This window comes from Cynoglossus semilaevis, chromosome 3 (genome assembly GCF_000523025.1).
Source record: "Cynoglossus semilaevis isolate Cse_v1.0 chromosome 3, Cse_v1.0, whole genome shotgun sequence".
NCBI classification, from domain to species: domain Eukaryota; kingdom Metazoa; phylum Chordata; class Actinopteri; order Pleuronectiformes; family Cynoglossidae; genus Cynoglossus; species Cynoglossus semilaevis.
Genome location: NC_024309.1, coordinates 5,555,845 through 5,581,221, shown reverse-complemented (window position 1 = coordinate 5,581,221; position 25,377 = coordinate 5,555,845). Strand labels below are relative to the sequence as shown.

At 40.7% G+C, this 25,377-nt stretch overlaps 3 protein-coding genes across 4 annotated transcripts; 2 read left to right on the top strand and 1 right to left on the bottom strand.

Annotated features, from left to right (window-relative positions):
• Positions 1-288: 288 nt before the first annotated feature.
• fbxo45 (F-box protein 45) lies at positions 289-3,283 on the top strand. Its single transcript, XM_008307632.3, has 3 exons — positions 289-1,025; positions 1,852-2,208; positions 2,318-3,283. Exons 1-3 carry the CDS (start codon positions 684-686, stop codon positions 2,501-2,503), a joined length of 885 nt encoding a protein of 294 aa, XP_008305854.1. The 5' UTR covers positions 289-683; the 3' UTR covers positions 2,504-3,283.
• A 3,103-nt stretch (positions 3,284-6,386) lies between these two features.
• On the top strand, positions 6,387-12,215 carry nrros (negative regulator of reactive oxygen species). Its single transcript, XM_008307631.3, has 4 exons — positions 6,387-6,574; positions 7,299-7,413; positions 9,184-11,168; positions 11,223-12,215. The coding sequence occupies exons 2-3, from the start codon at positions 7,312-7,314 to the stop codon at positions 11,143-11,145; spliced, it is 2,064 nt and encodes a 687-aa protein (XP_008305853.1). The 5' UTR covers positions 6,387-6,574; positions 7,299-7,311; the 3' UTR covers positions 11,146-11,168; positions 11,223-12,215.
• A 2,126-nt stretch (positions 12,216-14,341) lies between these two features.
• Positions 14,342-23,654, bottom strand: sh3glb1a (SH3-domain GRB2-like endophilin B1a). 2 transcript variants are annotated; one of them, XM_025054568.1, is made up of 10 exons: positions 23,320-23,654; positions 22,867-23,008; positions 21,522-21,650; positions 21,256-21,389; positions 19,902-19,994; positions 19,506-19,550; positions 18,568-18,657; positions 17,083-17,183; positions 16,400-16,634; positions 14,342-15,721 (listed from the first exon to the last, which is right to left on the bottom strand). In XM_025054568.1, exons 1-10 carry the CDS (start codon positions 23,380-23,382, stop codon positions 15,614-15,616), a joined length of 1,140 nt encoding a protein of 379 aa, XP_024910336.1. In that variant the 5' UTR covers positions 23,383-23,654; the 3' UTR covers positions 14,342-15,613. The 2 variants fall into 2 exon arrangements, with proteins under 2 accessions (XP_024910336.1, XP_008305850.1); XM_008307628.3 differs by lacking the exon at positions 19,506-19,550 and having other exon boundaries at positions 23,320-23,646.
• Positions 23,655-25,377: the final 1,723 nt, after the last annotated feature.

Here is a 25,377-nt window from a genome sequence, read left to right as displayed (position 1 = left end):
ATTTCTGAGTCTGAATTATTATTATTATTACCCTTAAAGGTTAAACAAAAATTTTATTTGGGAAAATACGTATATAAATATAAAATATAAAATATATTTAAGTAAGCTTTAAGTGAAGTCTTGGTCAAATAAATTATAAATTGTTATCATAAATGGTAAATAAAAAAAAAAACTGAACTCCATTACTGAATTTTAAACGGGAATTTGAAGCAGAAAAATAACTGTACACTACTTTACGCCGTGTTGGACGCTCTGTCACAGCGCTACATGTTTGATGATGTCACTGCTACACTGGAGCACCTCTTCCGCAGAGCTGCCTTGAGATCCTTGCAGGAAACAAAAAAAATATATTCAACTAAAGCTGTGACTCCCATTTTTTTAATTATATTTTTACTGCGATATTTCCGAGACTACTAATGAGTTTTTATTTAGTTGCTGCGTTTAGCTTTAAACGTCGTGCTTGTTTTATAGGACCGCAGTGGGGTCCTTTACTCGTTCAGGACCTTCAGGCATCGCCTCCATTCAGCCATTGTAGTAAAGCTTGTGCGGAATTCTGCGGCGGTGGTTTGTTATGATCTGTGTGTGATTTCACAGATTCCATATGCTGCTATGTGACTCAAATTAGCAGACATACTTCGGTGTCAGCTCGAACGATTCTTTTGTCGGCGAGGAGCAGGGCTGTAATGTCTGGAGCTGTCGGTGGAGGCGGAGGAGCAGGAGGAGGAGGCTCCCCTTATCTGGGCGCAGCGGCAACAGCTAGCTGCAACTCCGCCGGCTCCCCCTACGCTGCAGCAGCCGGAGGAGGCGCAGGGGTGGCCGGGTGTCTGCCAGCCCGGGTCCTGGAGCATGTTTTCTCCTATCTGGAGCTGTCTGACCTGATGCAGTGTTCGCTGGTGTGCTGGCACTGGAACAATATCCTGGCGGATGAAAACAGCGAGGTGTGGCGCAGCCTCAGCAGCCGGAGTCTGAGCGATGAAGCTCTGCGGTCTGATATTCTGTGCAACCTACCTACCTATAAAGGCAAAGTAGGTCTAACACAACTTCTTCTTATTATTATTATTCACCAAACTAGACTGCCTTTATAATTCTACCATTGTTATACCAAACTGCCTTCAGCGGGAGTTCATACCACGTACGCCAGAAGACCTTGGAGTTTCATAACTCGTCTTATGTAAATAACATTTACGTGTAAATATGTACATGCACACAATTTCCGAAAATGGTAAGGTGGCGTTTGGTGCACAATTGTTTACAGTCAGGATAGTAACTGTCTCGAAGGATTAAGACGGTCCTTGATAATAATAGCGTCCATATTTCTTAGGTCAGGAATGAAAACATTTGACCAATTTTTTAAACTTTCATTTTTATCTTGTTGCTATGCTCAAATGCCATAGCACAAGTGCGGGCAAACTATGGCTTTAAACTTTCATTTTTATCTTGTTGCTACGCTCATACACTTAGCACAAGCGTGTGCAAACTATGGCCTCGGGGGCCAGATGCGGCCCATTTGGATTATTAATCCGGCCAGCCAAACTTATCCAAATTATGTTATTGATTTCTATTAACATTATACTAAAGTATTTTCCCTGCAGTTCCCACATTTGCCCAATAGATGGCGTAGGAAAAAAAAGGCTAAACCAATTTTAGCATTTTATCCTGTATGCATGTCTTTTAAATGTCATTTGTCTACCCATTGTGGCCGGCGAGTCAGAAAGTTTGCCCACGCCTGCGCTAGCATGTCCGTTGTCAGACAAGCCTGTAATTTTTGAGCAAAAACGCGTACATCTGAATTCACTCGTGAGTGACTTGGTACACTAACGAATCGGTCAACCGGTGTTCTGTCGTCCGCAGCTAAAGGCTTACCAACATGCCCTCAGCTCACACGACTGCTCTCGCAATGTCTACGTGAAGAAGAACGGCTTTACCCTGCACCGCAACCCCATCGCCCAGAGCACAGATGGCGCACGTGGCAAAATTGGCTTTTCGGAAGGGCGGCATGCCTGGGAGATCTGGTGGGAAGGCCCCCTCGGGACAGTGGCGGTAATAGGGATTGCCACCAAGAGGGCGTCGATGCAGTGTCAGGGCTACGTAGCACTTCTGGGCAGTGATGACCAGAGCTGGGGCTGGAACCTGGTGGACAACAACCTGCTTCACAACGGCGAAGTTAACGGGAATTTTCCTCAGTGTAACAACGCACCCAAGTATCAGGTAAGAGCCGGAGACAAATCTGCATGTTTTTTTTTTTTTTTTGTTGTTGTTTTTTTTCACGATATTGGAAAGTCAGAATGATCCTGACGATGCAATAATTTGTCAACAGATCGGGGAAAGAATTCGAGTCATTTTAGACATGGACGACAAGACGTTAGCCTTCGAAAGGGGTTTCGAGTTTCTCGGAGTAGCGTTCCGTGGATTGCCCAAAGTCTGCCTCTTCCCCGCTGTCTCCGCTGTGTATGGCAATACTGAGGTGACCATGGTGTACCTGGGAAAACCTCTGGACGGCTAGGTGCGGAACGCATGCCACTGTTTTTAACTAACATGCTGCCAACGTGTACAGGACTTCTGTCAGCAGAGTGCCAGCAATGGTTTTTTTTGCACCCCGGAGACTCACGTACCCAAAGATAACTGTTGGAATTTCTACTACAGCTGCACATAAACCATGGATCAAGGATCTGTTTTTTAACAACAAACACAAAGAACAGATGAAAAACCATACAATTGTGCCCAAATCAGAGTGGAGTTCATCTGCTGGACTTTTCTTTTTTTTTCTTTTTTTTTTCTCCATACAAGACGTTGATGTAATAGCGTCAAATGAGGCCAACTATTCTTAGGCTGTGGCAAACTCTTTGAGACATCTTTAATGTGACAAAGTTGACGGCGTACAAGCTAGCAGAAACCGTTTATAGCAGTAAAACCTCAACAAGTGACTTTTCTATTATGGGTTGTTTTTTTTTTGTTTTGTTTGTTTGTTTTTTTGTTTGCCAAATCGATCAGATCTAAGGTTGTATCGTGATAAAGGCCAATAGGCTGCAGGGACCATCTGTCGTGCATGAGCATGGACACTGGTGGGTGGACTGAAACACTCGTCCTTTTAACAAAAACATTCAGTAATGGTTATATAAAAAAAAAAACAAGAAATTGAAATAAACTATGTCTATTTCTTATTGTGTCCTTTAATGTGCTACTGTAGTATTAAACACTATTTATTGGTTTTATCTATGGTACTATCCATCTGTATGATATAAAGGCCTAAAAAATAAAGTCTACATGGTGCCACTCTTAAAAATAGTAATTTTCTTTATTTCTTTTTTTTTGCATTTTGTTGCACACTGGCGCTAAATACGGTATTCGCTGCGCGGCGAAACTAGCTTTGCTCCATATTTGCGTTCACACAAAAGTGACACTGCACTCGCTCCTCAACTAATTAACTAACCCACCTCGATATACGGGTTTAGATCCCCGATTAACTAAGTCGAACGCAATGCCATAAAAGCTACTACGCTACCAATCACATGACATTGTGTCGGTGTCCGTTTAGCAATCGCGCAAAATATTTTACGCCATCTCCTGAATGTGAACAAACAGGTATCGAGTGCACATTCCCGGATTAAAGGTCAATGTGAAGTTGTATTTGCTGTGCTTCAACTACTACGGGATCAAATACTGTATTACCTAATATTTGATACACGCAGTCAAATATGTGTTGTTGGTGTTCATGGCTGTTTTTTTTTTGTTTGTTTGTTTGTTTGTTTTTTTTACAAAGATGGACCATTATTATTATTATCAAAGCTAACGCTATTTTTACAAAGATGGACCATTATTATTATCAAAGCTAACGCTAATGCTAACGAGTTAGTCGTTATTATTACTATTATACCTGTATATTTCATCACTGTGTACTATAATCGCAGGATTATTTATTTAATCAGAATTTAAAATATCAGCCAAGTCCTTGCAAAATGTAATAAATGTTAGCGTTTGGACACTGGATTTTTGATTCTGAGTTTGGGTGTTTGTTTTTTTTTCTCATCACGGCTGGTCGATTCAGTAAATATTATTCAGGACGGGGACTGATATTGTCGTGTCATCATCCAGCCTTCTCAATGTCAGTGCAGGTATCTTTGTGTATTGAATAACACTGGTCGAGGAAAGAACAGTGCCCCACTTAGAGACGCTCTCAGCCCAAAGTACAGCAGAGGAAGACAGCAGACACTACGTTAATGGACGCGGAGTAGCTTCGAGACTTCAGCCAGTTTACGATTATTGCTATTATAATGCATGTTAAGAGCTTTTCGGACTTCTCTTAAGCTTTTAGAATAATAATAATCAAAATATATAAGCAGTTAAAAAAACTTTTGTATAGGTAATTTTTTACGACCTTATTTGTATTACAGGTGACCCCACGTAGGGCTGCGACCCCAAGGTTGAAAAACACTGGACCCTGCTCGAAAGACCCCAAGGTTGAAAAACACTGCTCTAAATCAGGGCCGGCTCTTGGCATAGGTGATATAAGAGGTCGTCTGGACTCTGCTCTAAAGCATCATAACCATCATAGCAGGTCTCACTACTGTCTTCCCTTTCTTTCCTCCAACTTCGCCCTTCCCTCACGACACATGACGACGTCATCTGCAAACACGTTGACAGATAATGTCCACATGTTCGTCACCTGAACCTACAGTATCGGCTGCTCTTACTGCCTTATACACGCTCCGTACCATCTTCACATACTTCTTGGCCACTCCTGACTCTCTAACACATTCTCGACATTCCTCCCGAGGCACCTGATGATATCTTACTCTGGTTCCATACTTCTCTCACTTTTGTGAAAATCTCCACTGTAGTACTTTTTTATTATTATGTTTTTTTAAGATGTCTAATTAACTCTACTAATGATAATAAAATAAAATAAAATAAAATAAAATAAAATATGAAAAGAATTCTTTCTACGTCACATTCGATTATGATAGTAGCAAAAAAATATAAAATATATATTTATATATATATAAAAAAATTGTCTGACCGCACAATGTAATATCTTATGTTTCCACAAGAGGGCAGTGATGTGCAACTACAACTACCAACTAATCGATCAAATTTGTGCCTTAAAGGAAAAACAAAACATTGGGAAGACTTATATATTATATATGTATGTATATTATATATATATATATATATTTATGGATATAAATATATATATATATAACTTTTTTTTCAAAGAACTCAGTGGATCTTGGTATTAGTACGCAATTGCTTAACAATTCAACGATCAGAAATTTTTTTATTTTTTTTTTGCTTTTTAACAACATTGATTTCTACACTACTAAGTCTAAACGGGGCCTGTACTGCATTACTGTATCTAGAGACGGGTGAGCGAAAGGGGAGGAGGGGCTGATCATGCCATTGCATAGAGCTGTAATTGAGGCAAATGGTGAAACTAATAAACAGGAACTTTGGTGGTATGACACAGGAAAAGTCTCGAAAAACAAACACAGGAGTAACCTGAGTTAACATACTGCACATTGGTGTGAGTATTTTGTACTTCACCGCACAACGTATTTACCAAAACCAGCATTCCACGTCGTGAGAAAAAGAAAACGTGTATCAGTGACACAAGCGGGGTAAAATGTGAAATATGTTCTTCTACACACACACACGCACACATACGCACACACTGTTATGCAGTCAGTCAGAAGTGAGACCTGCAGATGTCCAGTGTGAAAACAGGAAGGAATCACCAACAAAATCAACTCTCCAAAGACGGGACCATCACTTCCTGTTTCCTAATTCCCTATTTGTTTTTCCACAAAAAGGCAGCAGTGAAACAAAATATGACATTCATCTAAGAAAAAAGAGAGAGACAATAACACTCTCGGTGAGGTGAGGTTTTGGACACAGAAACGTTGTGTTCGCCACCGTTGGCCGCCTCGCTTGGTCTCCCTTCCGTTCACCGTCCTGTTTTCCGGACCGAGGGACGCTCGGCCTTTTAATTTTGTAAACATGTTTCATAATTGCGTTGGGTGTAAACGAGTTCAGCAACAGCTGTTGCAGCAGGAGGCCGACAGTCAGGCAGGAAGGGTGTGTGCTCCGAGCGGTTTCCTCTCTTGTTGGTTGAATGATGTGAAGGGTGTGAAGGGTGATGGGTGTGTTGTCACAGGGTTTTTGTGGTAGCACTTGTGTTAGAAAACCTGCCGCTACTATTTCGATGTTAGAAAAGAAAAAAAAAAAAAAAAAGAGAAAAAAGGAGAAGGAGAAACAAAAAAAAAAAAACCCCAAAACCTCTGCACTGGCGTTTGAGCCTGCGTTTGCCTTCCTTGTGCCCTCCCTCCCCCCCCCCCCCCCCCCCCCCCCCCGCGCGGCTTAAGAACCTCTTCTTGATAGCTGCCTGTCCATGTGACTCGGTTTCCGTTTCTCGCCTGCTTCCGTGAATAGTAAAAAGAGGCATCGGTGGTTGAGCGAGACCAGAGTCAGGAGGCTGAACTTCTCAGATGAGAAGACGCTCTGCAGCAGCATGTCAACCGGCACTATGGCCAGGGGATCAACCATCAGCGGCGTGGGAAATCTACACCTAACCGCTAGCGTAAGTCAATGCACCGTGCACTGAACGATAGCGCAGCCTTGTGCCTTTGTGAGAACAAAGGGGAACCAGAGTGTCTTAGTTGATGAATCAAGCTGGTCAGTGAGGTCTGCCTTCTGTGGACTCCCTTCAATGCCATGACTTTATTTTACCACACGGACGTAGTGGATTTTCTTCTTCAATCAGGTTCAACCACTTCTGCACGTTATTATCTAATGCTGTGACCTGCATCTTGACCCACAGATGTGACTTTTTTTTGAAAAAAAAAACAAAAACAAACTTGCAAGTAAAATAACTTGCAAGCTTGCCAGTGGCTCACTGTGGTTGTTTATGTATTTACTGTCAATATACTCCGCTTTTGTTCTTAGTATCCTGCATAAAAAGACCAGGGCATAAAATCTGTTATTTGTCAAAACTGATCACATGACTTGAATGTGTTCAACACCACAGATCACTTTACTTAATTACGAAACATTTATCCATGTGAAAAAAATTATGCGAAATTATGCCTGAAATGACATGGTCTACTGGGAAGAAATATTTTCCTGAATCTACAGAACTAAAATTCACAAAAAAAATAATCAGTGTCCAGGGAGGTACTTTGTGGTACTTTGACTTTTGTATTTTACAGATTTTTTTTTTTTAAGACGAAGATGGAGTTTTAATGGAGATTAAAATGTACAGACTGATTTGTGTGTTTTTTTTCTTCTTTCTGTCCCATCAACAGTAAAGATGTTAAAATGTCAGTCCACGGACTCACGCTCATCCTGCTGTGCTGGTTACCACTGAGGATTCTCCTGACCCCGGTCTCCAGTCATCCGCAGCTCAGTCACTGTCGACTGGTAAGACGTCGCCACATGAAATGAATATGTGTGGGTTTTATGTTTTAATTCTGATCAGTATTTAGATTAAAAAAAAAAAAATTACAAAACTACATGTGTGAACGTCTTAGTCATAAAAATAAATGTGATCGATGATTTTTGTGGGTTAAAGATGCAGCTTTTTCACGCAGAGCCCACGGATTTATATTTCATTATACTGTATGTGATGATGTATGTATTTACACAAACGTTTCTACTCCTATATTTGGAATGAATCTATAATAAAACATAGTTATATATATATGTATATAGTATGTAGTCCAATATATGTATATATTTAGATTAACATATATTTATACGCACATACATATATACATACATATACTGTATGTACATATATGTACATATATATGTATACACATATATACCTATGAATATGAATACAAACGTAGCATATATACAGCATATCTAAACACACATATGTACATATACATACTGTATATACATATGAGCAGAATATATGCTACTGTCTAAATACAATATATGTACATATATATAGCCTATATATACATATACATATATATACACATACATGTTTATATAGGTGCATATATGTATATATTGGTCCATTTACTGTCTAAATACAATATATGTACATATATATAGCCTATATATACATATACATATATATACACATACATGTTTATATAGGTGCATATATGTATATATTGGTCCATTTACTGTCTAAATACAATATATGTACATATATATAGCCTATATATACATATACATATATATAAATATATATACATATATGTTTATATAGGTGTATATATGTATATATTTGTCCATTTACTGTAGCCATTTTTGATGCTGGAGTTTTAATAACATGAGTGACGTATGTGTTCAAATGTGTATTCAGTCTAATGCGTCAAGAGTTTTAGGGAAAATCCAGGCTTAAGAAAGCTGGGCCATTGTCTCTGTCTCTCTCTCTCTGACTAACTCTGATGTTATCACTGCTGTGGAGGCTAAAGTTGAAACTTTAGGGAGACAGGTGATGTCTCATTCGTTTACAGCCGGTCAATCAGAGGTCACATTCAACAAAATGTACAAATCCTTTGGTATTATAGACAGTATTATAGATAGTACCACATACAGGCACATACAGGTTCTGGACTGACCGGCCTGCGGTCTAGATACTACTACTACTACTACTACTACTACTACCACCACTACTACTACTACTACTACTACTACTACTACTAATAATAATAATAATTATTATTATTATTATTATATACTATAATTATTATACATCAAGACAAATTATTTGATAAGGTGCTTTACATATATATATACATACAAATATATATAAATAATAAAACCATTGTAGAACGTGATGTTCAATGGATTGAGTTATTGTTTTTTCCTTTTCATTTCAAGTGATATATTATATTAATATATTAATTCACCGTGTGTATAATAATAATAGTAATAATAATAATTAATATTATATACTATAATTATTATACACCAAGACAAATTATTTGATAAGGTGCTTTACAAATATATATACATACAAATATATATATATAATAAAACCATTGTAGAAAATGACCATTGTAGAAAATGATAACATTTTCGTAGCTGTATCTTAAAGTTCTTCTTTGTGCAAAGTATTATAAAGTTGTTCATAACATAAAGATCATTTTCCTCTAACATAGATTAGACTCACAACTCACGTTTGCAGACGATACTTCATTTTTGCCGCCTATTTTTTTTCTCCGCCAGATCCAAAGAACGGCGCTCTGCAACAACGCCAACGTCTCCTCAGTGCCTTCAGGACTGCCAGGCGACACAGAGGATCTTCAGCTGAACAACAACCACCTGGAAACACTACAGGACGATTCCTTGCTCCTCTACCCTTCACTACTGAGCCTTAGTTTAGCCTGCAACCTTTTGACAGAACTAGAATCGAACGCCTTTCAAAATTCACCATCTCTAAAATCCCTAAACCTGGCAAACAACAGGCTTCACATGGGCGTCTCGCAAACCAGCCTTGCCTTGAAAAAGTTACCGCATCTTCGGGCTCTCGATCTGTCCGTGAACAAGCTGGGGGGTGAGATGCTCACTACTCTTCTCCAAAACCTGACATCCTTGGAGTACCTCAACCTTTCCGGAAACCTCCTGATGAGACTGGATGAAAGCTCCTTCAGTGACCTCCACCAGCTCAGGGAGCTGGACCTCCAGAGGAACGTCATCTTTGAGATCGACGACGCCTTCCAGAGCAACGCCAAGCTCCAGCGGCTCAATTTGGCCTTCAACTACCTGCCGTGCTTGACCGACTTCCGAATGACTCAGCTGGTCGTCCTCAACGCCAGCCACAACTTCATCGAGTGGTTCATCTCCAGGCAAGACCTGGACGACACGTTCCAGTTGGAGACGCTCGATCTCACAGACAACAAACTGCTTTTCTTTCCCTTCCTCCCTAGCCACAGCCGTCTACGGAACCTGTATCTGGCCCACAACAATCTGCGGTTCTACGAACACCTGGCGGACAACGTGACGAACCCAAACCTAACTACCACTGTGGAATTCTACAATCTGAACAAGGACACGGGAAACGTGACTGCTCAGTTGTGGAACGAAGGTCTGCACGGCGACATCTCCTCTCTGGAGATTTTAGATCTGAGGGTGAACCAGGTGCAGTATTTTCCGGAAGGATTCATCGGGAAGATGTCTGCGTTGACTCGACTGCAGATGCGCAAAAACTGTCTGGAGTCGTTGAATCTAACGGAGGGCTTCTCTGGCAGACTGTACGAGTTGGACATCAGCGACAACAGGCTGAACCAGATCTCTGTGGACGCAGAAACGCTGGCCGTTCTCAGCAACCTAACATACTTTAACCTGAGCCTTAACAACCTCGAGCGGTTGCCCTCAAAGTTGTTTTCCTCGCTGCCAAGCCTCAGATCGGTGGATCTCAGCTTCAACGACGTGGACGTTTGCGTTTCCGAAGACGCCGCCCCGATCAGGGCCGACAACGTCTCGTCGTGCGTGAGTTGGCGAGACGTCGCGTACCTCGAGCAGCTTTACCTCAAAGGGTGCAACCTCGAAATCATCCCGCCTTCGGCGTTTTCAGGGTTGTCGCTGACACACCTGGAACTCTCGGATAACCCTGGACTCCAGGTCCAAGGATCTATACGAGGTCTCGGTAGGACTCTGCAACACCTAGGTCTGGGAAACACTCAAATACGAGACTTGGACTTCTCCCACTTCGAACACTTGAAGTTTTTAAACATCTCGGCCAACAATCTTGCCGACCTCCCTTCATCGCTCCTGGATCTCGACCTGAAAGTGCTGGACATAAGGGACAACAGATTGTCCACCATCCCTAGGAGTCTGGCAAACACATTAGCCCCCAAACTTCAGTTGGTTTTCCTGGCAGGAAATCCCTTCAGCTGCTGCCAAACCGAATGGTTCAGGACCTTTGAATCAACGAAAACAATGACGATGGTGGAACAATCGGACATTAGATGTGAAGACCTGCTCCTGACGACACACAGGGTCCAGAACCTGCGGTCGTCGGTGTGCCTGGACGATCGCGGCGAGACGTACATCCTCTGGTACCTCCTGCTGTTTTTACCCATATGTCTGTCCTTTGTGGGCATCTTGTTCATCTTCCTTCTCTCCTTCAGGCCCAAAACGCTACAGAAATCGATTAAAAAGAGGTGTCTGAAACGTTCGTCTTACTGACACTGACAGTTGTGGAAATAAACATTGACTTTATATATATAAAAAAAACACTGACACTGACAGTTGTGGAAATAAACTGACTTTATATATATATATTAAAAAAAAACAAAAACAAATGTCAGCATTAATTTAGAGGTTATATGTTTGGTGGTGATGTTATATAATTTGTTTTTGTGTGTGTGAATGTGTGTGTTTCTCAGTGTGGTTTTTCTCACGAAATATGATTCTGGATCTTATCCTAATGTAAATATGTGGCTTTTGTTCTCGCGGATGCATGTATGTATGTGTGTGTGTGTGTGTGTGTGTGTGTGTGTATCAAGATATGCAGAAGTAATGTGATGCAATCAGTTGCTATAACCAGCAGAGGAAACATGAAATTTCCTGTTTTGCTAAGATGTGCAACTGCCCAGTTATGTGCGAGAGGGAGGAGGGGGTTAAGGTCTCTCTCACGCTGGGACACAATGATGTGAAATTCCAAGTGTCAAATGTCCGGACGGATTTATTTTTACGTTTAATCTGCATCATGCTATACGTTTTTTTTTTGTTTTTTTTTCACAATAAAAAACAGTGGCACAGTATACATTATATACAATGCATACATATTCTATATATACTACATATGCTACATGGATACATATATGTATAGCAAATATATACATATATGTGCGTAAATATATATATATAAATATATGTAGTACATGCACAGTATATGCATTGTATGCGCCATCATAGCCGAATGTGTCAATGTGTCTGTGTATGTATATATATATATATATATATTTTTATATACATTACAGTATTAAAAAGGACTGGTGAAGACGTCAACAGCAGCGTTTTGAATGTGCGGCATATTTTTCCCTGGTTGTGTGCACGTGAGTAGCTGCAGAGAGTTGAAGGCTTAACCAAAATGTAACCATAATACCACTGCGGGGATGCTGAGGGTCATGGTGGTTGAACATAAAAAAAGAGAAACTGGAGTGCAGAGTTGTTACAGCCTCACACTTTTGTACACCTTTCCAAAACCTACTATTGGAAATTGGAGTAGAAATATATTACCAAAAAAAAAAAAAGTACCTTTTAAACTTGCCTTGGCATTAAATATATCTACTCAGAGCGGCAGGTGGATACGTGTTGTTTTTCCTGAGTCGTTAAACACGTGGCTAACAAGAGGGAACTGACAAGATAGAACTGTCAAATTAATTATCATATAAGATATCACGAGGTAGCTGTGAATTAATCACAACTAATCGTGAGTAATCGTTAGCACAATCGATCACGATCCAAATAAATCAGCAATCAGAAATATGGATCTGTAATTTAACGCATGAACATTCTTGATAGCAAATAATCGCGATTAATCGAGATTCATCAACAATTCCAAGAATGTCCGATATTAACTTTTTGCCAATGTCCGATATGCCGATAATGTCCAAACGCTTAATTTCCGATTCCGATATCAACCGATACCGACATATGCAGCCGTTTGGGTTACAATTCTTACGCTACTGCATAATTAAGCTAACATCGGCCGACGGACATCGCTAAACAAGGCTTATTTAAATGAAATCGATGCAGCTGAACTCTGTAGCTGTATTCACAAATGTAAATCCTTTGCTGAAGAACAAACGCCATAATACGTAACATAATATTATCGCGTAGCCTGTTTGTTTTAACGGCTAAAGAAAAACGCATTCTCTCACCGAACAGATTTTCCTACAAACAAAAGATGTCCAATCCATCTTCGGTTTACAAAAACCTTAAATAATTTCACTCCATTTTATCTTTAAGCAGCTTTTTCAGCTATATTGTTCAAGTTCTCCCGGATGTGCGAGCTGTTCCTTTTTGAGTTTTCGCTAATCCAGCGAATTATTTCGAACACCAAAACATCATCAAGGATGCTGATCGGAGAAAAAAAAACTCCTGCAGCCAAGTCATCATCATTTGAGGAAGCTACTCTGTTACTGGTAAGAAATTGTTGACCGAAGGGATTTTCAGTTGATTGCTCAACCATATTGGGGTCGGCAGTAAGAATAGAGGTGAAAAAACTGGCTTAAATGTTGACAACAACGGCAGCCATATTGGTAAAGAAACCCTGAAAGAAGCTAATAATCAAATATCTGTGGCTTGCACGACAGTGTAGCAAAAATGGGGGAAATGTATTAGCATTTCGTACTGACATCTCTGGTACAGAAATAGTCAAATATAGCAAAAACATTTTACATTTAACCATTTTTTAAACATCATATACTTATTTGGTTCATTTTGTTTCTTGAAAACAGGGTTTTCTTTTTGTGACAAAAAGATGTGTGAGAAAATGTTACGTTTTCTGTTGTGTACAGCACGAGCTTCACTCTTACCGTTAAACATCTTTTATGGACTTTGTTAATTTTTCTAAGCAAAAAGTTTGAGTATTTAATAATTGCTACATTTCGTTAAACTCACTGTCACTGTCAAAAACCCGTTTTGCGCTAGCTAGCTACCGGGCTAGCTTGAGAGTAGGTTATCAGCAGGCACAAATCGCTAGGTTTACACAGATTTAGCCTCCGTCACGCTGTAGTTGCAGGTGTCACACGAAGTCCACGTACGGTTCAGGACTAGTGTTTATTAAAAAAAAAACAACAACAAAAAAATTCAGATTACTTTTTGGTGCTTTCGTCCTTATCTTCCCTCCAATTTTATGAGCTCCCCCAGCCCGCGCCCCCCACTTTGAAAACCACTGGTCCACAGCTTCATGTACTGGGGACGCGTGTTGTCTGAAGAAAAGTTCAGACGACACGCGATAAGTAGTAACTACGTTTTTAATATAGTAAAACCAAAGAGGATGAAATATTCTACATGAGCATATGTAAGAATATTTTGTCCTCTTATTAAACCATTTTCGGAAGCTGCCTCATCTGATTGGTAAAATCATAAGCAAATAAGCCCTGATGTTGCCTGCCTGCACAGATAATCAGTCAAGTGAGATTGGTATCTAAAACACTTCCTCTTACTCAACCATTTGCCTGACGGGACCAAACCAACAACTACCGAATACTGATCGACCACGACCTTTAAGAACCTAGGTAGAAAAGGTCGAGTGTAGCAGCTGAGGACGGAAGAGAAAGTCACAGAGCAAGTAGAGGAATGCTGTTGTATGGTCTGCCCTCCAGTGGTGCAAAGAGTGAAACAGAAACGTTCAGAGAGAAGACAACATTCATTTTTTTACACGTTATGTAATATTTATTTGACTGCACCATACTGCAGCCGATACAGGAAAAAAAAAAAAGACAACATCTCCCAGACTGCAACGGTAACTTAACGGGAAACTGGGTTGAAATGAAGTGAGAGGAAATGATGACGTATTTCAGTCCCCAACACCTGAGGGTCAAGATGCGTCGTAGTCAAAACGTGTATGAAGGTCAGTCAAAAAGTTGGAGTACAGAAGTCGGTTTAAAATAATAATAATAATAAAAAAATCTGCATCATATTTATATCAGTTGTTGTGCTGTATTATATATTTTTTTATAATCAGGATTTCCAACCTTTAAATATTCTCTTTAAATTTTAAAAAAGACATTGCATTTTTTTTAACCAAACTTAAATGGATTTCTGTTAAAACTATTTTTAAAAAAAATTTTTTTAATTGAAAAAAATATTTTTAAGTAAAAAAAAAATCTGCAAAAAAAAGCAGATTATTATCTATTGATTATCTGGGAATTTTTTTTTTCTCTCTAATCTGTCTTCAAACTTTTCAAATTACATCATCGGATAAATAGCACACAAAGGTCCTGAGGACGGCGACCGAAAACCCGAGCACGAAACGGGCGGCGGAACCTCAATACTGCTGGAGTGGCTGCGACGAAGACCAAGCTGGCGTTAACTACTGCAGGTGTCGCTGTGAAAGGCACTTTCAGGTTAGCATGTTGGGCATGACCCGACGAATGTGAACGAACGTGTGTCACGACTTCATTCGTACTGTGCCGTAAAGACACGCAAGCAGCGCAACACGAATAACAAAACACCAAAATATATATATATATATATATAAAAAGAAGGACAACTCATGTTGAGAAAAAAAACCATAAGAGCTACTGCACCATGAGATTATCGATTCTAAAATTAGACTTTAAAAACAACATCCAATCCAAGCATCCATCGCCATTCTTTAAACTGAAGCCCATTTTACCATTCAATCGTATTCCTCTTGTTTTGTTAAAAAAAAAAAAAAAAAAAAAAAAAAAAGAAGAAATTCAAATATATGTTTTGTAAACAGCCATTTTGTTTTTTTAAAAAGTTACAGATAGGGAGACGCTGCGGCGCATATTTTAAATCGCGTGGCACAGAGGAAGCGGGAATCTCACCTTTTTTTTCTTCTTCTTCTTCTTTGTTTTGTACAAATAGAACCACAATGTAAAAAGACTGAAATGGAAGAACGAGCTAGGCCTGTCCCTGCAACACTATATAAATATGTGGCGTCAGCACGGAGGGCTCAGTTGAGGAGCTCCAGGTAGGTGATCGGGACTTTGCCCTTTTGGCTGCCTCGCTCACCCATCAGCCAATCGGAGTCCATGCCGGCGACGCTGCTGACGATGATCACCTGGAAGGACCCACAAAGACAGTGTTAAAAAAATAAAAAAAATTCTAATATATTTTAGACACTATAATTGCCTAGACCAGGGGTTCCCAACCCCTGGTCTAGGGAACGGTGCCAGTCCAAATATCATTTGGTACCGGGCCGCAATGGGACACAGTGAAAAAAAATGAACTTCAGTTTTACTTAATTCGAAAAAGAATCTAGTTTACGATAATCTGGCGATGTTTCAAAACAACGGGTCATTCAGATGCCGATGCTAACAGAAGAAAAGTTGAAAAGTGATTTGAAAATTGAACGATCCCTCAACGGCTGATAGCCGTCGGACCGGTCCGCACCGCTCGGTCTAGGGTTGTGTGAGGGCAGACGGGACAGGAAAATAGTTTTTTCCCCCCAGTGTGTAGTTGGAATGTGTGTAGTGTGTAGAAAAAGTGATGACTGAGGTAATGCCGGTGGAACTGTCGGTCCACCACAAGCCACGGATGGTGTGGAAATTACACAGAAAAGGGGAGGAGTCGGCAGCGTTAAGCGCTGCTTCGTGGAGAACTGGACGCTGAGGTCGACTCGAAAAAAAAAAAGAATCTGCCTGCGAAATGGAAAAATCTAACAAAGATAAGTCTAAGATAAGCAGCTCTCTCTTTATTTCCGTTTGGCCCAAGGAAAGAGCTCCGACTTCGCACTGACCTCGTCGGCCAGCAGGGAAAGCTCGCTGCTGCTGGCGGCGTCGTAGTCGTACAGCACTCTGGCTTTGCGGCTGCCGTTGGAGCTGCGCAGTTCGTTGAAACCGCCCGACGCGGCGGAGCCCCCGCGTCCCGCGGACACGCTGGGCAGAGAGGCCGTCACTGGGATGGTGGGCACCGAGATGCTGGCGCCGCCGGACAGCAACGACTGGTTGTTGTTGGAGAATGACGACGGGAAACTGGTGGGAGACAACGTAGAACTTTTAACTGACCGACATATTTCTGTTTGACACTGTTGATGCGACAAAATCCCAAAAGGTTGGGACGGAAGCGTTCGTCATCATGATACCTACCGTGGAACAGGAAATTGATTTTATTTTTGTCTTCTACTAAATAAGACCACGGCATAAATAAATCTAAAATGTCACGCCCGTTAACACGATGACATCAGGCCCCAAAAATAGCTGAGACGATTCTGCCTGAAACTACAGGGTGTTTCCTCTTTTGCTTGATACAGTTTCGTTGAGACCGACAACAATTTTCAAAATTAGCCTCAGGTGACCTTTGTCAAAAAACAAAACAAAAAAAACCCCCATAAACAAATGAAACCTTTCGATAAAACCGCCAGTTCGCCAGTTGGTTTGACATGGCTGGTTGGACGTGGGTGGGCGTCAAAGCGTCTCTCACCTGCCCAGCTGCTTCTGGAGGTCCACCATGTACTGGTAGCACTGTGCGTAGTACGTAGCCTGGGCCTCCACGAAGTCATTCAGGCAGCGCAGGTGGTGGGCCTGGAAATACACCAACAGGCAGTTGGAACGTTATTAATTCCGTTTGGGAAATTAACTTTTCCTTGAGGCTTTTCTGCTCATATAGAAGATTAAAAAAATAAAATACATTAACTAAGACTCAACAGTTTTCGTACGTGGTCACATCTGTCACGTTTATCAAGTATCAAACAGCATGTTAGCATTAAAGCAGCTAAAGGTGACTGTGATTTTTCACGATGGTAGAAACTCATTTGCTTACGTTGCAAATTAGACCGGACACTGATTGAGTCGTTGTTCGTAGTGAGTGTAGGTTTAGAGACTGAAACCACATACTGTGGCAGGCATAGTCGACTAATTTTACATGAAATAATCTGCGTAAAAAAAAAGTCGGCTTCATAATCTGAATCTGCCTGTGAACTAATGCTGCATTCAACACCAAAAGCGAGAGGTGGTGGAAAAAAAAAAAAAAAAAATCTTGAATTTGGAGCGTAGCCTTATTTGCTTGTTGCACCCCTAGATGCCACTGAAAGTTTCACATTTTACCAGAGACTGCCACCTCCTGGCTAACTTTAGACCAGGCGTGGGCAAACTTTTGGACTTTTTGACTCAGGCCGGGTCAGGAGCAGATGCAGGTACAGGAGATGGAGCGTTTGCGTGACTTGATGATAAACGACATGTAAAAGTCATGCGTAAAGGCTATACACACGCCATCTATTGGTGAAACGTGGGTATTGCAGGGAAAAGTTAGAAGTATTAATGATAGTATAAATCAATTATAAAATTTGGTAAAGTTTGGCGGGCCGGATTAAAAAGCTGAACGGGCCGCATCTGGCCCCCGGGGCCTTAGTTTGCCCATGGGTCTTCTGTTTTTATTCCGGTTCGGAAATGTAGCAGCGGTGTCGGCGCCCCCACACATGGCGATGATTAGCTTGCCCAACATCGTTCACAAACTTCTTTGCTTACTTCAGGAAGGTGATGTCGGGGGAAACTCGTTGCTGATTGGATGATGCACAGCGGTGTCGGCACCCCCACACACGGCGATGATTAGCTTGCCCGCCATTGTTCTTTCATTGAACTTCTTCTGCTTACTTCAGGAAGGTGATGAACTGGTTGCTGATTGGATGATGCGGTCTGATGCCGCCGGAAAAGTTAGATTTTTCAAACTTATTTAGTGTCGCCTCAGATGCTCATTTGCTTTATCTGGTTGGTCGCGTCGCATTTGAAGCTCCAATCGCGCAGTCTAAATCCTTGCCTCTAAGTCCACGTCTATCGCTTTTGGTGTCAACGCCCCCCCATAAGAGACATAACGAGTAATCTCTGCAAGGAGAGATAAAGCAGGGACCTGAAAAAAGACAGGGTTCGACACCGAATGTAAATGTGCGGTGCGGTGCGGTGCGGTACGTACGTGGGTGCTGCTGACGCCCTCCAGCAGCAGCCTGGTGATCTCTGCCTGCCTGTCAAACTCGCTCTGGGTCATCCTTAACTCCTGCTCAGCCTGGGGGAAAGACATACCTCGGGTTATAAACCAAGTATAAACGGGAAGGGTAAAAGTGACTCTACTACGCAGACACAACAATAGATCACGTGAAGAGAAAGAAGAAAAAAAAAAAAGAAAAAAAAATCACATATGTTGTATCTGCGAAGAGTTTGACAAATTCACAAATGTAAAAAAACAGCAAAAAAAAAGGTAAATAAATAAAGTTAAACAATAAAAATACGGCGATTTGCAAATTTTGACGTCGACAAAATAAACAAACAAACCAGGCAGGGTGGTGATAATGAAGTTTCCCTTTTTCCTCCTATTGAGTTAAAGGATTAAAATATGAGACCTGAAGGAACAACGGCTTGTTGCGACTTGATGAATATTAAGTTCAGAGCCGGCACCGACTGGGACAGTGTCCTCGCCTCGTCTCCGACTTCCTGGACGGTTTACATTAGAGGCCCAAAGGAGAGGTGTGGAAGAGGAGGGAGCGTCAACGGAGGTCGGTGCCTCTGGAGCTTTTTTTTTTTTTTTTGGTTCGACAGAGACATCTGCTGACACTAGCATGTGTGTGTAGGAGGGTACTGTATGCGTGTGTGTGTGTGTGCGTGCGCTTCAAAAATGGCTCCAACATTCCACTCACCTCTGTCACTTCCTCCGCTCACATCGGCTGCGTGTCTTTTTTTTTGGTTTTGAAAACAGTGACAAAGTGGTTAGAGAGCCACAGCTGACACGGACAACACACAAGACATCACTGCACACTCTTGGTCGGGTGTGAATAAAGGAGCATGGGGGGAAGGCAGAGAAGAGAGAAAACAAACTCACACACACACACAAACACGGCTTTCACACCGTTCACCCACACTGCCCACGGAAAACTTGAAACGCAACACTTCCTTAAAACACACCTAAAAAAAAAAAAAAAAAGATCTTTTTCACCTTCGCAACTTAGAACTGAAACTGGAATGACTCCCGTTGCTAAATTCGAACGGAGAACTGTTAAATACAGAAAAATTGCAGTGCAAAAAAAATTACCGGCGAAGGAACTCTTTTAGGAAAGGGGAAGTGACTCATGTGACGGTGTTTACGCTGTTTAGGAGGTCAAATGTTTTTTTTTTTTTAGTTGAGTAACGCGGTGTGACTGACTCCCTTCTTCTGAAAAGAAAATGTTGTAAATAATGTCAATTCCCAAAAATTGAGGTAAAAAAAAAAAAAAAAAGGTCAGGCGTTATTTGTTACGTGTGTGTGTGTTGACTTACCACAGCTCTTGCATCACCCACTCTGGCTTTCTTTAATCTGGTTTTGGCCGCGTCCAGATCCAGGCGTTTGACTTGCAGGAGTTTTCTTTCTTTCTGGACACAGAGCACATCAGAGTGGGACAAAAGTATTCAAAAGGTCACGCTTTCGACACATTCCGTTTTTAGCGACATTACTTACCATGACCTCAGATCTATTTTTTGCGAAACTAGCGCCTACATAAGGTCTTATGATTAATACGACACTTTTTAAAAAAAAAAAAAGGTGTGACAGTCGCATTTCTTCAAAGGTCGTAACAATGAGGACATAGTTTGTTTTTTGTTTTTTTTGTCAAAGGACTTGCACATCCAACTTAATCCCAGCTTAACAACGCCTCTAGTTATGACAGCCAATCCTGTTTTCCCACTTCCGGTAAATGCTCAATGTGTTCAAGAGAGATATGTGAAGGCGAGATGAGTTCGCTTTCGATTCGTGCGATTGTAGAAGACAGCACATTGTGGTTTGTACTCGATGCTAGCTAACAATTTGGAGAGGCTAGCGGTGCTAAAATCTGAAATGCCCAACAAAGCAGGTCCGGGACCGTTCGCGTGATATTGTCACACATTATTTCTCAAGCTATGGCATTTCGTGGTTACGTCGCCATCTCTACAGAAATGTATTTAAGAAAGTCTTGTTGCTGCATCAACCGGACGTACTACGTTAAAACTCGCCAATCCTCATGGAAACTAGGTGACGAGCAGGGAGGATGAATACGTCGCTAGCAGCGCTATACACCGAAGATAGCTTTGTTTATATTCAACAGTTTGAACGTCATACATTGGATTGTGCGAGATTCGCTTTCTTTCGTTTGTGTTGATTTTTTTGGGAACTTTTTGCCCTTCATTATGGCTCCCAGGCATAAGTCAGACTCTTCTGATGTTTTTATGTCCTAGATTATGATGTTAGCACTGTGCTAGCGTAGGTGGGTGACGTAGGTACTGTATGTAAGTTCTTAGCGAAAATCAAGTTATGACGCATTGTAGGACCTCCAACATCAGTAAAGGACCACCTGGACTGGCTGACTTTCTCTCGATAGATTAGATTAGATTAGATTAGATTAGATTGGATTGGATTGGATGGATAGATATTTATTAATCCCTTGGGAGTTCCCTTGGGTAAATGTAAAGAAAAAAAATAGGAAAATTTATCACGTCTTGGTAGTGTTACCGTGTAGCGTTACCGTGACTGTAAAAAAAAAAAAAAAAAACTTTTCATAATAGTTCTGTTCAAAAAAAAAAAAAAAAAAAAGCTTTTCATAATAGTTCTGTTCAAATTCAAAATACATTCACACAGTGTGTTACATAAGGCCCAACTCACCAGGATGGTTTTGAAGTCGCCTTCCAGAAAGTTCCTGAAAGGCGTGAGGAAGTTGATGGCAGCGCTTTGGATGAGTTCCCGCTCCGCTCCGCCGATCTGCTTTTCGGTCTCACCACATTTTATCAGAGCATTTCCTGAAATGATCGGCAGCACAGACAAAACGTCAGGCCATGAGGGAGAATTTTAAAAAAAAGAAAAAAAAAGAAAAAGTTTGCCCCAGTGAAGCAGAAATTGTTTGGTTTATTCAAGCATTAGGGTTCGCTCACCGTAGGCAGTTCCAGGACCAAATTCATTCCCCGAGTCAATCATAGTCTGGCCCAGCATCTCATGATTGTTCAATCGTGTCGGGACTTTCTTTTCCAGTTTCTCATAAACAAATTCTTCAAGGCGGACATCTGGGGTTGGAAATAAGTAAACTCAATTAAGAGTCACAGGACTACAGTCGCGAAAAAACACTGACCCCATAGAAACGTCTTCAAGCTGACCGACACAAGTCAAATTCTTTGCCGCACCTGATGAAATTCGTCTCACGTCGTCATGTCACATGCAGGGGCCGTGGACAACGCAGACGTCGTTAAAGAGACAAAAGAGCCTTTTGATGGAAAGTGATTTTCATGTACGTAGTTCAACAGAACTGGAGAAAGGCTTGGCTAATTCCGAAACGTCCGCTCTGCTAAAGAAATTGTGAGCATCGTCGTTTTAATAAAGAGAACAGAAGGTCACCTGACTACATGTACTTATTCCCAAAGCCTGTGAGCATCAATTAGTGGCTCGCAGGCCAGAAACTGGCCCAACGAACTATCCAATCGGGCCCGTTACCGGATTCCAAAAATAAATATCAAATAGTTAGATTTGATATGTTAAGAGAATTTTTTTTTTTTTTTGAGTGTTCGGTCAGGTTAAGTCCCTTTACCATTTTTTTTAACAGTTTGAAAACACGAAAAAAGTAACAATCTGAGCACAAAAATATGTATCAAAACCCAGTCTACTACAGTCAGGAATTAATCATGTACCTAACAGCTGGCCTGCCGTGTTTGTTGTGCTACGACAACATGATGTGAAGTGAGGAGGATGCAGCGCAGCTGAGCTAACAACAGTCGCAATCCAGGGACAAACACTGAAGTCTCAGAAATGGCTTCCTTTTCAGAAATAGTTGTAACTGTTATCCACATTCTTGGTGAATGTGCTGTAATAAAGCGACTCTGGTAATGTACAGATTTGAAATCAATAATATAATTCTCCTGGAATAATAACCAAACTATGTACTTTTGTAACAAGGCCAATTCTTGAAAGTGAAAGTAATTATTCATTCAGGTGTATTCTCATTCGTTGAAAAGAAGGAAATATATGGCTGATGTGAGCATAATTACTTTTTCCTGGCTTTGTCCTTTGTAAATATTGAATGTTTTCATTGCGAATCACGTCAAGTCTACGGTTGCTGTGGAGTGTTCTTTATGGAAGAAGCTGACTAGAATGGTCCTGTTGTTGAATGGGGATGACAAAAGAGAGCCTGGGTGGTTTCTAATTTTTGCATTGACTCCGTTAGCCGTTAGTAAAAGAGAGCCTGGGTGGTTTCTAATTTGGCACTGACTCCGTTAGCGGTGCTCTTACTGGGATTGGGCTGCAGTAAGACTTCCGTCTGCTTCATGATCTTTTCCGTCCATTGCTTCGTGTTCTCAGCTCGACCCAGGAGATTCTCCAAATGCGCGTCCAGTTCCGTCTTCTCAGCCTGACCCAGCTTCTCCTCTGTGAACTAAAACAGAACTTGTTTACCACAGTGATGGTGTCAGGAAGCAGTCTCTCTAACTTCATTTCACATGCAGCCGCCGTTGTCCACTGTGGCTTCAACAACAGACTGTCAGACACGGCGACACATTTAAAATGGCGTTGTTAATAACATTTTGTGTTTGGACTGCATTTAGAGGGGCACGACTGCTCTCTTTAATAAAGCCACAGGAGCCGCGGTGACGTTAGCTGTGCAGTTAGCCGAGAGGCTAATGCTACACAAGCTAACGGCTAACTTCTGCAAGAGTTCACCTACGCTACGCACACGGTGAAACGTACCTGTACCGCTCGGGTGAGGAAAGTACCGGCGTCAGCGGCGAGCCGTTTAACGTTAAAGTCCATGGCGCAGCAGGGAAGGCAACACTAAACACAAGCGCTTGTCTGTTCTACAGTCCGACGGCCAACCCAACACAAAATGCCATTGAAGCCGTGTAGGTCCACCCAGCTGTTCCCACAAAGATTATACACAGGCAAGATAGTTCAAAGCAGCAAGTACGTAACAGAATTACATGTATCATGCCTACATAAAAATGCGTAAAAACGTATGAATATTTTGAAAGGTCGCATTTTCTCTCTAAAATTAAGTTTTCATCTTAAATGTCTCTCCAGCAAATGGTTGTTTTGGTTTTTATTTGCTTAGTCTTCCCGTAAAATGAGTTGGCGGTAGTTCGAAAGATGTTTGTATCTTGCTACTTTTTTGGTTTATAAAACCTTTAACGGAAATAAATTCATATATTTGCCAGTGTTAAATTACCGAGAGAAATATAAAAAAATACTTTATTAACGTCTAATTTGCCTTTTATCTAAATAACGCACGTTTTAATTAAATATACTGTACGTTAGTTAATGGTAATTTGTATGTAATTACAGTATTTAAATTTAGTTTCTCTGTATGTGTATTTCATTAAACATACAAATTTAAACTTTAAATTATATGTCAAATTAATTTTACCTTCTGAGCCCCGAGGTCGTCGTGAAGGCATTTTGTTGCCCTCTGCTGGCAGTGGTACTTTGGGGAAAAAATATAAAAAATATATATATTTTTTTTCTGCCTATTCTTTCTAGAACTTGGATTTTCAGATAACATCATTTAAAAACGTTTTAAAGAATATTTTAATGACATATAAAATTAATAATAAATACCTATAATGCACACAATATATATATTTAAAAGTACACATTTTAAGTTGATTGTTTTTCTTAAAACGTTCAATTTTTTAAAATTTTTTTGTCAGTTGTGGGAATATTTAAACAATAGATTTATGTGCTCATACACAAATTTAAATATATTTTAATTATTATGTCATACTAAATGTATAGTGTTTAGGATTTCTGTTACATGCGCAATAATTACATTTAGCACTAATTTAAAAAAAAAAAAATCAACCAAAATACGTTTGTGTACAGGATAATGGGAGGTTCTTCTGCAGAAATAGTTTTTAACTCAGAAAATTAATCATGTTTTTTTCCATATAGAACTCCCTGTCTGTGCAACAACCACTTACACCGTGTATTATATTTGGAATTTACAAACCATTTACCAGTAAACATGGTTGCTTCAGTGTTTGCACCGTCATAAAAAGACATTGTGCACTGCTCGATCTGTAAATGTATTCAACCCGTGTGCTGATGAGCAACGCCGACACAGCCGAGATAATATTTCCACAGCGTGATCTCTTTCGCTACCATCTCCTTTTCCTCGGCGCACGTCTAGAGGAAGCGGGCTTTGGCTGGATGTTGGAAAAACAAAAACACTCTTCAGGTCTGAATGTTATTATGCCAGAACGCAGCTTGCAACCTGCTGTGTGGGAGGAAGTCAAAGAGAGAGGAGGGGAAGGTGGTGGTGGTGGGGGGGACAACAAAAAAAAATTTCAAAATCAAATGAGTTTTTATCATGGTTTTTGCAACATATCTTACAGGCTTCAGCCGAGATTTGGCAAAGTCAAAAAACCTGCTGTACTAACATGTTGTCATGTAAATGTAGGGAGAAAAAAAAATACAGTATCCTGCATGGTTAAGCTTCTTTTTTTTTTCTTCTTCTTCTTAACCAGCAAGCAAAACCTGTAAAAGCAATACAGTAGCTTGCACTCTGCAATTTCATCCCCCCTCTAACCACACTGTGTCAAAGATTTTAAGGCTTTGGCTTTTTTACACTTGGCCGACTGTCAGAGTTGTTGGGGCGAGTGCTTTCAATGCATAAATATGTAAGTCAGCACATTTCGGGAGGCAGAACAACTCCTTTGAGGAAGGACTATGTAGCAGAAGTAAATCTGTGTCTGGTCTTTCACTTCCACTAAAACAAATAGTACTTAGGGGAAAGACTCAAACGAGGGTTTC

Bases quoted from the DNA above. Each gene is read 5' to 3' on its own strand.
- fbxo45 (XM_008307632.3), top strand. From the start codon at position 684: ATGTCTGGAGCTGTCGGTGGAGGCGGAGGAGCAGGAGGAGGAGGCTCC. The intron at 1,026-1,851 runs GTAGGTCTAACA...TGTCGTCCGCAG, and splicing joins TACCTACCTATAAAGGCAAA to CTAAAGGCTTACCAACATGC. The intron at 2,209-2,317 runs GTAAGAGCCGGA...ATTTGTCAACAG, and splicing joins ACAACGCACCCAAGTATCAG to ATCGGGGAAAGAATTCGAGT.
- nrros (XM_008307631.3), top strand. From the start codon at position 7,312: ATGTCAGTCCACGGACTCACGCTCATCCTGCTGTGCTGGTTACCACTG. The intron at 7,414-9,183 runs GTAAGACGTCGC...TTTCTCCGCCAG, and splicing joins AGCTCAGTCACTGTCGACTG to ATCCAAAGAACGGCGCTCTG.
- sh3glb1a (XM_025054568.1), bottom strand. From the start codon at position 23,382: ATGGACTTTAACGTTAAACGGCTCGCCGCTGACGCCGGTACTTTCCTC. The intron at 23,009-23,319 runs GTACGTTTCACC...GTTCTGTTTTAG, and splicing joins TCCTCACCCGAGCGGTACAG to TTCACAGAGGAGAAGCTGGG. The intron at 16,635-17,082 runs GTGAGAGACGCT...GTCTCCCACCAG, and splicing joins CTCCAGAAGCAGCTGGGCAG to TTTCCCGTCGTCATTCTCCA.